At 49.0% G+C, this 10,890-nt stretch overlaps 1 protein-coding gene across 1 annotated transcript; it reads left to right on the forward strand.

Moving 5' to 3' along the window:
* Window positions 1-340: 340 nt before the first annotated feature.
* On the forward strand, window positions 341-7,343 carry PRR35 (proline rich 35). The gene is made up of 2 exons (XM_069107988.1): window positions 341-1,942; window positions 4,155-7,343. The coding sequence occupies exons 1-2, from the start codon at window positions 393-395 to the stop codon at window positions 4,918-4,920; spliced, it is 2,316 nt and encodes a 771-aa protein (XP_068964089.1). The 5' UTR covers window positions 341-392; the 3' UTR covers window positions 4,921-7,343.
* The last annotated feature ends 3,547 nt before the right edge of the window (window positions 7,344-10,890 follow it).

The following is a 10,890-nucleotide window of genomic DNA, read 5'->3' on the forward strand; positions in this document are numbered from 1 at the left end:
AAAAGATAGAGACTAACAGTCCCAGAGAGAGACAAAAATGGGCTGAGGCTAAAACAGACCTTAACAGGAAGACAGTGACCCACAAAGACAGAGACATAGGAGAGAGAAGCAGGGATCCATAGAGAGGCATGGAATGGGGGGAAGGCAGGCAGAGAACCTGTAGGCCCTTTCCTTGGAAAGATGAGAGAAAAGGACAGGAAAGAGAGGCACATGAGGTTTGAGTCCCAAGATGCTGGGCTGGGCCATTGAGGAAAGTCTGCCCTTCTCTGGGCTAGGTGGGGGTGGGGAGGAGCATGCTGGGGCCAACAGAGCTTGACCCCGAGCTCTCTGTCATAGGTTGGCCCATGATCTCCAGGGAGGCCTGTTAGTGAGGAGTTGTGCTGCCCGCCACCATGTCCAAGGAGGTTGGGAGCTGCCGTCTAGGCGCCACATACAAGCCCAAGGAACGTAAACCCAAAAAACCGCACTACATCCCGAGGCCCTGGGGCAAGCCATACAACTACAAGTGTTTCCAATGCCCCTTCACCTGCATGGAGAAGTCCCACCTGTACAACCACATGAAGTACAGCCTCTGTAAGAACTCCCTGTCCTTGCTTATTGACTCCTCCGACTGGGCCTACAAGAAGGGTCATCTTCTCCAGCCTGAGCTACGGCTCTTCCCAGCTTCCGAGGGACCCCGGGGCCTACCCAAGGGTGACCCTTCTGACCCAGCCCCACCTAAGCGGCCAAAGCCAGGGCCCAGACGGGGGGACAGTTCCCCAGCAGAGCTGGGGCCACCCAGTGAAGATGGGGGAGCTTTTCCTGAGGAAGAGGAAGAGGAAGAAGTGGCAGGTGGACTCTTGAGGGCTATGGACCCCAGTGAAGGTAAGAAGGCTGGGGCCCCAGGTGAAGCTGATGTAGGAACCCTCCTCCTTGGGTTCAAAGACAAGAGCAGGGAGCCTGAGCCTGACTTTATCATCACTGATATCTTCTCCCTCCGCAATACTGGGGGTAGAGGCCAGGAGCCACCCTCACCAGAAGCTGATCCAAAGCCAAAGGCAGGAAGGGCACCTAAGAAATCCCTGAGCACTGGCGGGCTCCTTATGGAACAATGGAGGCTGGTGGCTGGTGGCCAGAAGAGCAGATCCAGTGTAGATCTGGCCCCAGTGGGCACTGAGGGCAGTGGCATCATCCCTTGCTATCCCCCTCCAGCTTATAGTGATTATCAGGAGGCCCAAGGCCTCAACCTGTCCCTTTTGGGCATAAATTACCCTCTGAGCCCTGGGCTCTTCTCCTACCTGGGGCCCACACTCACCACTGGTGCTACTGCTACCCATGCCCCCTTAAACCAGATGCCCTTTCTGGCATCAGCTGCTCAACTTTTGCCCCCACCAGCTGCTGCAGCTGCAACTGCTACACCCTTCCAAACTCTGCAAGGCCCTGAACGCTCAGCCTTCCTCCCACGATTCTACTACCCACTCCTGTTTGAGCATGCCCTTGGAACACCCAGTGGGAAAGCCACTGATGCCCAACCCTCCCCAGCAAATCTTGCCCTCCCAGCTAAGACACCGGGAGAGATGCCCACAGCTCTGGGGCTCCTCAAGGTGCCGATGGCCAAGGCTGTTGCCTCCTGGCCCAGGAGCTCCCGTAGGGACCCAGTCCAAGAGGTGGAACTCAAAGCAGGAACTCCAAGAACCAAGGAAGAAGAAGAAGGGGAGGAGGAGGAAGGCAGGTGTCAGGGTTCCCAGAAGGAAAGTACTGGGCCAAGCAGAACACCGTCATCAGAGATCTATCGGGGCCTGCTTGGGTCTAGCTCCAGGAAGACCCAGGGGGCCCTAGCCAACCCTTCAGCAGCCATGAGCACTCTGAAAAGAAAGTCCTTTTTTGGGAGTGGACTTGACTTCCTGAAGGATCCCTCAGGTGCGGACAGCCTGCCACTGGGGAAGTTTGACTACCAGAGGAGGTGAGTGGTAGATGTACTGGTCAGAGGGGAGAAATGGCATGTTTCTGCTATAGATCACTGAGGTACCCCTGGCTCTGGGGGGTGGAGGAGATCAGGACGGGTTGAGTCTAAGCTTCATGAGTAGGTCCCACACCCTAGATGGCCCTACATCTTCCCCAGGCCTTCCTCCTGCCTCTATATAAAGTGGGGAGTGTGGTCTAGGGCTCTTCTCTGTCAAGGACAACCTGGAGATGCTACAGGGGTTTCTGTGCTGGGCAGAAGAGAGGAGATGGATAGTTTAACAGTGGAAGGACTACTAGACTTGAGAGTCCAAAGATCTGGGTTCAAGTTTCAACTCTATTGCTAGTTGTGAACTTGGGTAAATCACTTTCTTTGGGCCTTATCTGTAAAATGAATTAGAAATTTTCTAACATCCACACCATTCCCTTTCCCCATTTTTGCCCTCCCCCATAGAGAATGTGGGTAGCTAAGTGCACAGAGTGTGGAGGCCTAGAGGCAGGAAGAGTCATCTTCCTCAGTTCAAATCTGACCTCAGAGACTTACTAGCTGCATGACCATAGGCAAGTCACTTAACCCTGTTTTGCCTCAGTTTCCTCATCTGTAAAATGAACTAGAGAAGGACATAGGGCAAACCAGTCCAGTATCTTTTGCCAAGAAAACCTCAAATGGGGTCATGAAGAGTTGGACAAGACTGAAAAATGACTGAACAACAGCTGCAGTAGAGAATGGCTTCCAGGGAGGGACTTCTCTGCCTCTGTAAAAATTGAAGCCCAAAATATAATCTGTATTTCTCAAAGATAGACACTGAGGCCAGGAGAACAGAAGGGATTTATTCAAGGCCTTCTTTTTTTTAGGTAATTGATTTATTTTTCATTTTCAACATTCACTTCCATAAGTTTTAAATTTTCCCCCCTCCCTGCTCTTCCCCTCCCCAAGATGGCATACAATCTTATATAGACTCTACATGTTCATTCCTATTAAACATATTTTCCCATTAGTCATGTTGTATGGAAGAATTATAACAAATGGGAGAAACCATGAGAAAGAAAAGCAAAACAAAAAAGAAAGAAAGAAAATTAGTCTGCTTTGCTCTGCATTCAGACTCTGTGGTTCTTTCTCTAGCGGTGGATGGCATTGTCTATCATGAATTCTTTGGAATTGTTTTAGGACCTTGCATTGCTGAGAAGGGCTAAGTCTATCAAAGTCAGCATTGCACAGTGTAGATGTTCCTGTGTACAATGTTCTCCTGGTTCTGCTCTCCTCACTCAGCATCAGTTCATATAAGTCTTTCCAGGTTTCTCTGAAGTCTGCCTGTTCATCATTTCTTATAGCATAATAGTATTCCATTACATTCATATACCACAACTTGTTCAGCCATTCCCCAATTGATGGGCATCCGCTCGATTTCCAGTTCTTGGCCACCACAAAAAGAGCTGCTATAAATATTTTTATACATGTGGGTCCTTTTCCCATTCTTATGATCTCTTTGGGATTAGCCCTAGAAGTGGTATTATTCAAGGCCTTGTTAGTGAGGAACTGGCACAAGTCAGGTTTCAGTGCTGCTGGTCCTCCATCCCATTGCCATCCCCAGATTTACTTTCTCCATATCCACCAGTCACCCAAGGCACGAAAGCTTTGAATGCCCCATCAGCACATGGGGTACAATTCTGGGTTTCTATCTAAATCTATCTATTCATATCCCTTACCCACCTTCTTCCAGGGGCTGGAGCATGACTCCACTTCCTAGATACAAGGGTTCTGAGGTTTTGACTAGTGTAGATTTAAGAGCTAAAAAGGACCAGGAGAGGTCACTAAAGGTGTTTAGGAGACCAGAGAGATTACCAAGAAGCAAGGGGCTCCAGGTTGAAAAGGTTCCTCTCAGAGAAGGAGGGTTTGGGGGCCCTATGATCAGACTGCTAGAAGTTGAGCATGACACCCAGTCTGGCTGCAGGTAGTGTCCACAATTACCTTGGTCCTCATTAACAGCCCCTTCCCTCTCAGCAGGGAAGAGGAGAAAGATTATTGCTCTGAGAACCAAGAGACCTGGATTCTATTCCTGGGCCATCCACTTACCCACTGTGTAATCTTAAGCAAATCATTTCTGCTTTCAGGGTCTCAGTTTACTCATCTGTACAATGGTGGGTGGGGTAGATGGATTAGATATCTAAGCTCTCTCCCAATATTCTTTGTTTTGTGATTCTTCCTTCTGCAGTGTGCCAGCTGCTACACCCCTGCTCCCTTGGCCCAAGGACTCTGATACTGTTGGTTCTGAGGCTACTTCCCCTGGGCTCCCAGCCCTGGATGGACACCCTGCCAAACAGCCTCAAGGGTACAGGCCATTGAGCCCAGGTCCAATTGGAGAGGACCTGTCCAAAGCCCTGGGAGACTACGAGAAAGTGGAGAGACGGCTGGGCCAGCTGGCTACCACGGGTGGTCCCACTCAGGGCCCACTTCGGGAACAGCTGGGAAAGATACGTCGGGAGCTTTATCACATTCACCAGGTCCTAGAGAAGGCAACCAGGCCTCCTGAGGGGCCCCTTGACCTGTCGGTGAAGAGAGTGACAGACAAAGGGCCATCCCCTACTGGATTGGAGCTGGAGGAGGGTAGCTGGGAGGAAACTGGGTTGGAGACCACCAAGACACCCTTGGATCTGCTGCTACTGCAGCTGGGCCAGCCAGAGGGGAGACAAGGATCCTCAGAGTCCCCTGGGGTGCCCATTACAGTTCTACCCCCAACACTGGCAACAGAGTCCTTCTATGGCCATACCACTAAATGTGAGGCAGACTCCAGTGTCTTACTGAGTGCTGATGGGAGAGGTCCTGGGGGGTCTGGGTCTACCCCCGGTGGCCCACAGCTCCTGGCTCCTGAGGAAGGGCCTCTAGCTGGTTGGGGTGCGGGACCTCGAAATGGGATGGGAGTCCTTCCTGGGGACCCAGAAGCTACATGTCTCCATAGCCCTGAGAACACTGAAGTCTGACCTGGACTTCCCCCCCCCCCATCCTCCAAACCACCCTGGACTTATATATCCTGTCCAACTCCCCTGTCTCAGTCCCAGAAAATGGGCCATCTCAGATCAGGGAGATTCCCCAGGTGGGCACCAAAGTCCCCAATCTTTCCCTCCTGGGGCTATGAGTCAGGGAGGGGATAAAGATGTAACCCCTGGGGAGGAGGAAACAACTGTGTCCCTCAGGAACCAAAGACTCAGTGTTTATCTGGACTGGGTTGGGTCTCCCCCCCTATACCATCTGAGTCCCCAGGAGAAAGGGCTCTGGTAAAAGCCACTCCCTCCTTCCAGAAAGGTCACGATCCCCTTGGGCACTGCCCTCTGGACAATCTTATTCTAGGTACACTCCCCTCCATAACCTCTTCATTGTTTCCTCTGATTCTCAGCCCAATATCTCTTTCTGGAATCCCCAGCCCAAATGATGAGGGCCCTGGACACCACCCAAACCATACCCTTGCCCCCAAACTGTCAAACCATCCAAAGCTGGTCTTTCTTCTCTATGGTGGTTCCCAGCTTTAGCTTCCTGCATCATTGATGTGATATCATCCGTGTCCACTAGATTTTCTCCCCTTCCCCACTTTACCCTTCTATGTCCCAGAACTTCTTCTCTTTCCCCTCTCTCTTCTCCTTTCTCCTGGCCTGCTTTCCCCTACCTTCCTCCATTCTCTCTTTCCACTTGCCCTCACATGCCACTCCCCCCAAGGCTGAGTGGAGCTAAAGCACCCTCTCTCCAGATACTATCCCTACTACCTTCCCCCTGCCCAGGGCTCTGGAGAAGTAAATGCTCCTCCCCTTAAGACTGGTAAAAGGACCTTATCACATGGAAAATCTGGTGCTATTATAGGTGTAGGATGAGTTTGGGAAATAGCTCCCCATATAAGGGACCCTAGGGAGAAAGAGGGGAACCTACTAGATCCAATCTCAGCAGAAAGTTATCTTCTGCTTTCTTTTCTACTTTTCTCTGCCTTATTCCATCCTTCCACCCAGCTCTAAAACAGCTCCAAAACCTAGTCTCTTTCTTGACCTGTCCTGGCCAAGCCTGGAACCCACTCCTAGAATCAGAGAATTAGGATTTAGAGATGGAAGGAAGCTTCTATCCATTGGGTGCAAACTAGAAACAAAATTGGCTTCTTTCCAAGGGGCTTCCTGGAAAGTAGATAGAAACTTAGTCTCAGATCCAGGAAGACCAGAGTTCAAGTCTTGCCTGACATATAATGGCAATGTGACCTTGGCAAGCCACTTAACATCTCAATGCCTCAGGCAGCTCTCTAAAACTAGGAATTGCAGAGAAGGTGCAGACCTACATAGCTAGAGGAAATTTCCTTACCTGTGAGTGCCCTCTTACTTGTGAAATCCCAGGTCCAGTCCCTCTCCTTATCCTTAAACTTTAAGGAAAAGAAGAAATGTATAGAGAACGTGGGATTATGAAGTTACGGCGTCCAGAGATCTTCTGAGAAGCTTGTGGAGGCAGAAACTTTGTTTCTAGTCCCTCCCCAACTGCTCTGTCCCCATTGCCCAAGGACAAAGACTGAACATTCTCTCCTTGGTGACTACACCAACTATTTGCTAACCATGTAACCAGGGAATAAGTCAGTTAACTTTGTTGACTGACACTATCCTTGTCTATAAAACAAAGACACTGGATTAGATGATCACTAAGGTCCCTTACAGTCCTAAATCCTGTGATCTTTCCTTGTCTTCACCCCAACTTCTGAAGCCCTATTTCTAGTCTCCCCCTTAGTCCACCTTCGAAAGGCACCATCCTAGCTCACCACTCCCACTAGGGAAATGTTTACTGAGTTCATCATGAAGAAATTCCATATATAATTCTATATAATCAGATCTGCACATAAATCACACCAAATGTAGTATGAGAAGTGCTCCCCCTTGCCAAGCCCATGTGGATGAAGGAAGGTGATATCCCAGTTAAGAGGGCAGATTGAAGGGTTCCTTGAGAAATGAAGTCTGAGATCTGATAGGAATGCTTCCCAAATCTCGCCTCAAGAAAGCCCTGCCTGGAGTTGCCTGAGAAAGTTATGGAAACCCACTCACTCAGGTGAGCTGAACCTGAGCTCAGGTCATACCTTCCCTTCTAGATGCCCCAGGGAAAGTCCCTCCATGGGCAAGTGAGCTGGGTTGTGACTGACACTGACATAAAGGGAGAGGATGTTTGCCCTAAGCAACCCTACTCTAACCCTAGGAACTTTCACCATATAGCAGGACTCCAAGATGGGGCTTTTACCTCCCTTCACCTTCCCCCGACTGGTATGATGGCTTCCCCTCCTCTGTCCCCTTCAGAAAGGGGATAGCTTCTTGGATATCCTATACTGTGCATGGATAGAAGGACAATCACTTCCTGGGTTCTTAGTGATTATTCATTTCTGGGGAAATGGGAAGAGGGCAGAGGGAGTAATTGGGGGTGGCAGGGGTTGGGGGCTGCACAGTCACCTTTATTTATTGTTCACAGTTTTGCAAATGTAAAAATATAAAACACCTTCCTGCCCAAGTGGGCTCTGGGGGCTCTTTGTTATTCAAAAAGCTTCTCTTTTTCTAGAATATTCCCCAAATAGGCAAATATCAAAAGCCCACAGGTAACTCAAAAGCACAAATGATCCAAAAGCAAGTCACCTCCACAATACCAGATAATATAAACATAATAATACAATATCATATAAAAAGGAACACGCAAACCATGGATAATCTCATGGCTAATAGCAGAAAAGGATAATAAAAGCACATGGAAAATTTTTAAAATAAGAAATGGAAATGGAAGCAACAGATAATCCAAAACCATGGAGAGTCCCCATACAATTCTAAAAGAGCGGATACTTAAAAAAAAATCAAATAATCTACACCCCCACCCTGTTCCCCAGTGTATAATCCAGAAAGCCTCCCTCAAATCCTCCCCAGCAGGTTTGGAAATGGAGCCAATTGCAGGATGTCTAGATGTGGTTCCTGGCCTAAGCTGCCCATTTCCCACCACTCTCCACCCCCTCCCAGCTCACACTGATTTACCAGAAGCATACTTAGGGGCAGGGCCAGTTGACCTGGAAGGGAAGACTGTGTAGTGGGGAGAAAATGGGAGGCTGAGGACCTTGGACTGAATCCTAGCCCTGCCACTTAACACTTAAGCGACTGTAGCTGAGTTATTTTCTCTCTCTGGGTCTCATTCTTCCCTGTAAAACATGGGGCTGAATTGGACGTCGCTTCCACCTCTAAGTCCCACAATTCTGTAAGAATTTGTTCAAGGTAGGATATGATAATGTGTATTTGTGGAAGACCTCCTTCCAAGGTCAAAATCTTTCTTGTGCATTAGTGTTTGTGGCAATCCTCTGGGTAAGGCAGATAAGGGATGGCTCCGCCGAGCAGTTCCGAGGCTCCCTTCGCCTAGTTGTTGAGCATATCTTACAGATGCATTAAGTCACTTTCTGTAGGTCCTATCTTTTGAACTCTGCACACTCCCATATTCTCTACAGGCTCCTAGAAATAAGAGGAGAAAGGTAGAGATACTTAGCGCCTTTTTTTTTTAGGAGAGGGAGAAACTGAGGCACAACAACAATTATCTTGTTGTTCAGTCATTTTCCTGTCATGTCTGACTCTTTGTGACCCCATTTGGGGTTTTCTTGGCACAGATACTGGAATGATTTGCCATTTCCTTCTCCTGTCCATTTTCTCCTGAAAATCTGTTCATTTTACAGATGAGGAAATTGAGACAAACCGGGTCAAGAGACTTGCTCATGGTCACACAGCTAGTAGGGATCTGACACCAGATTTGAACTTGGGAAGACAAGTCTTACTGACTCTAAGTCTGGCACTCTACTAGCTGCCCAGAACTAGGACTGGACCAAGGAATTCCTGAGTCTGATATAAAACTATGCTCCGTAGCCTCCTGCAGGAACTCCTCTCCTCCCTTTTCCTAAATGCCAGCCTGGAGCAAAGGGCACATAGGCTGCATGCTCAGTGGGGCCCTACAGGAGGAAGGGTTTGGGGGAGTCAAAGGGAAGAGAAAGAATGAATAGAGTCCTAACTCCTTGGCTTTCCCAACCCCCTGCTTATCCTGATGCATCTGTGCCTGGGGCTCCCCAGCTCTGGCCACGGCACCAGATGGCCATGCATTCCGGCCCCTTTACGGACAGGCAGTCTGATAGACATCGGCAGTCACAGCCGGCTGACCCCCAGCCTGCCTGGTCCCCATCAATCCTCTCACTTTCCCACAGTGGGTGCTGCCAGGCTCAGCCATCAGAAATTCTCTTTGGGGGAGTGGGGAGAGGGCAGGTAGAACACCTTCCTGCTGAGGAAGGACAGAGATGGCACATGGTCCCTGCCCATGAGAGGAGACCCAGGTACTCCACTCCTCTGTGGGGTTAGCCTTACTCCTCCATAGACTTCACTTTCTGATACCCATTTTTTATCTCTGAGCTTCTAAATCCCCCTCCCTTCCCTTGTCTTCTGGGATTCCCCTTCCCCTTCTCTCAGCCTGGGTGCCAAGCTTGGTGTACCCTGGCAGAAAAAGATTTTAGGGGTTTCACAAACCTCTGGAAAGAGAAGAAATGGAAGTCAGGAGAACCCGAGTTCAAATCCAGCCTCAGACATTTGACACACTTACTAACTGTATAACCTTGGGCAAGTAAGTTAACCCCAATTGCCTTGCCTTCCCCCCCTCCAAAAAAAAAAAAGAGAGAGAGAAGAAGAAATGGGATCTTAAAATGCGAATGCAACAGTGCTTATGTGCTGTTCTCTCTCTGGATCCCTTAATCCTCTCACCGAGCCTCCATTTCCCTGACCATCATCCTTCTCTTTGAGTTGCCTTTCTAGGATGTCCCATTCCCTCTTTGAACCCCGATAGCCCCTACTCAACCCCATACTCTTTCCCTGAGCACCTATTCCCTCACTAAGTCCCTATATCCTTCCCTAACTATGCTGACTTCCCACAGACCTTCCCATCCACTTACCTGCAGTAACCTAGGTTTGGTTGGGAAATTGTTAACACTGGCTAGAAATGAGCTCTCACTGAGCTCCTGTTCCCTCACTCAGCCCCCATCCCTGTCAATGAGATCCTATTCCCTACAACAAGCCCCAATCCATCACTGAGCTTCCATTCCTCTCAATGATCCCCCATTCCTCAGCCCCTCACTGTGCTCCTAACCCTTCAATATACCTTGCCTTACCATTGAGCCTCCATTCTCTTCCTGGTCCTCCATAGCTCCCACTGAATTTCTATTGCTTCAGTGAGCTCCTGTCCTCTTTCCAATACTCCCTGACCCCATCCCCTCACTAATCCCTTTCCCTCTAACTAAGCCCACCTTTCCTGGAAAGGATGAAAGAGCAGGTAGGAGATGGAGGCAATTGATTTTCTAGCCAAATCATCCCAGAACCTTCTAAGTTATTTGGATGTCAGCTGACAACATTTCTAAGAATGAAGGGTGCATGACAGCCCTCAGTTACAGGACACAGGATGGCAGAGCTGGAAGGGACCTTCTTCATTTTTGCAGTTGAAGATCCTAGGGCCCAGAGACTTTCCAAGGTTGCCTAGCAAGTTAGTGGCAGAGCTGGGAGGCAGCTCTCCTGTCTCCAAGTCCAGTGTTCTTACTACTGCGTTCATTCAACAAACATTAATGCACTGTGTGCAGTGCCTAAGGTATAAAGTTCAGGTAAGATATTGTCTTTACCTCCATAGAACTCGTCACCTAGCTAAGAAAGAGTGACCACATGGAACAGGAATATACACATGAGAACCGAAATAAAGGCAAAATACTACGTGAAGTGGGGGAGGAGAATGTGTATCCCTGTGCTGTTTCTGTCTTTGTACAAGGGGGAAGGATAGGGGGATGGGAAAGGGAGTGAGGATCAAATGTTCAAGAGGATGACACAAATTTCCTGCTAGTGTACAGAGTGACCTTTAGGTAGGTTTAAATTCCTTATTTTCCTTCCATCAGAAAGATT

This window comes from Petaurus breviceps, unplaced genomic scaffold (assembly GCF_028583685.1).
Source record: "Petaurus breviceps papuanus isolate PSGF00001 unplaced genomic scaffold, PetGlider_PUasm1.0 138, whole genome shotgun sequence".
In the NCBI taxonomy this organism is placed as follows: Eukaryota; Metazoa; Chordata; class Mammalia; order Diprotodontia; family Petauridae; genus Petaurus; species Petaurus breviceps.

Coding starts and splice junctions, on each gene's coding strand:
- PRR35 (XM_069107988.1), top strand. CDS start 393: ATGTCCAAGGAGGTTGGGAGCTGCCGTCTAGGCGCCACATACAAGCCC. Junction 1,943..4,154: donor AAGTTTGACTACCAGAGGAG/GTGAGTGGTAGA, acceptor TTCCTTCTGCAG/TGTGCCAGCTGCTACACCCC.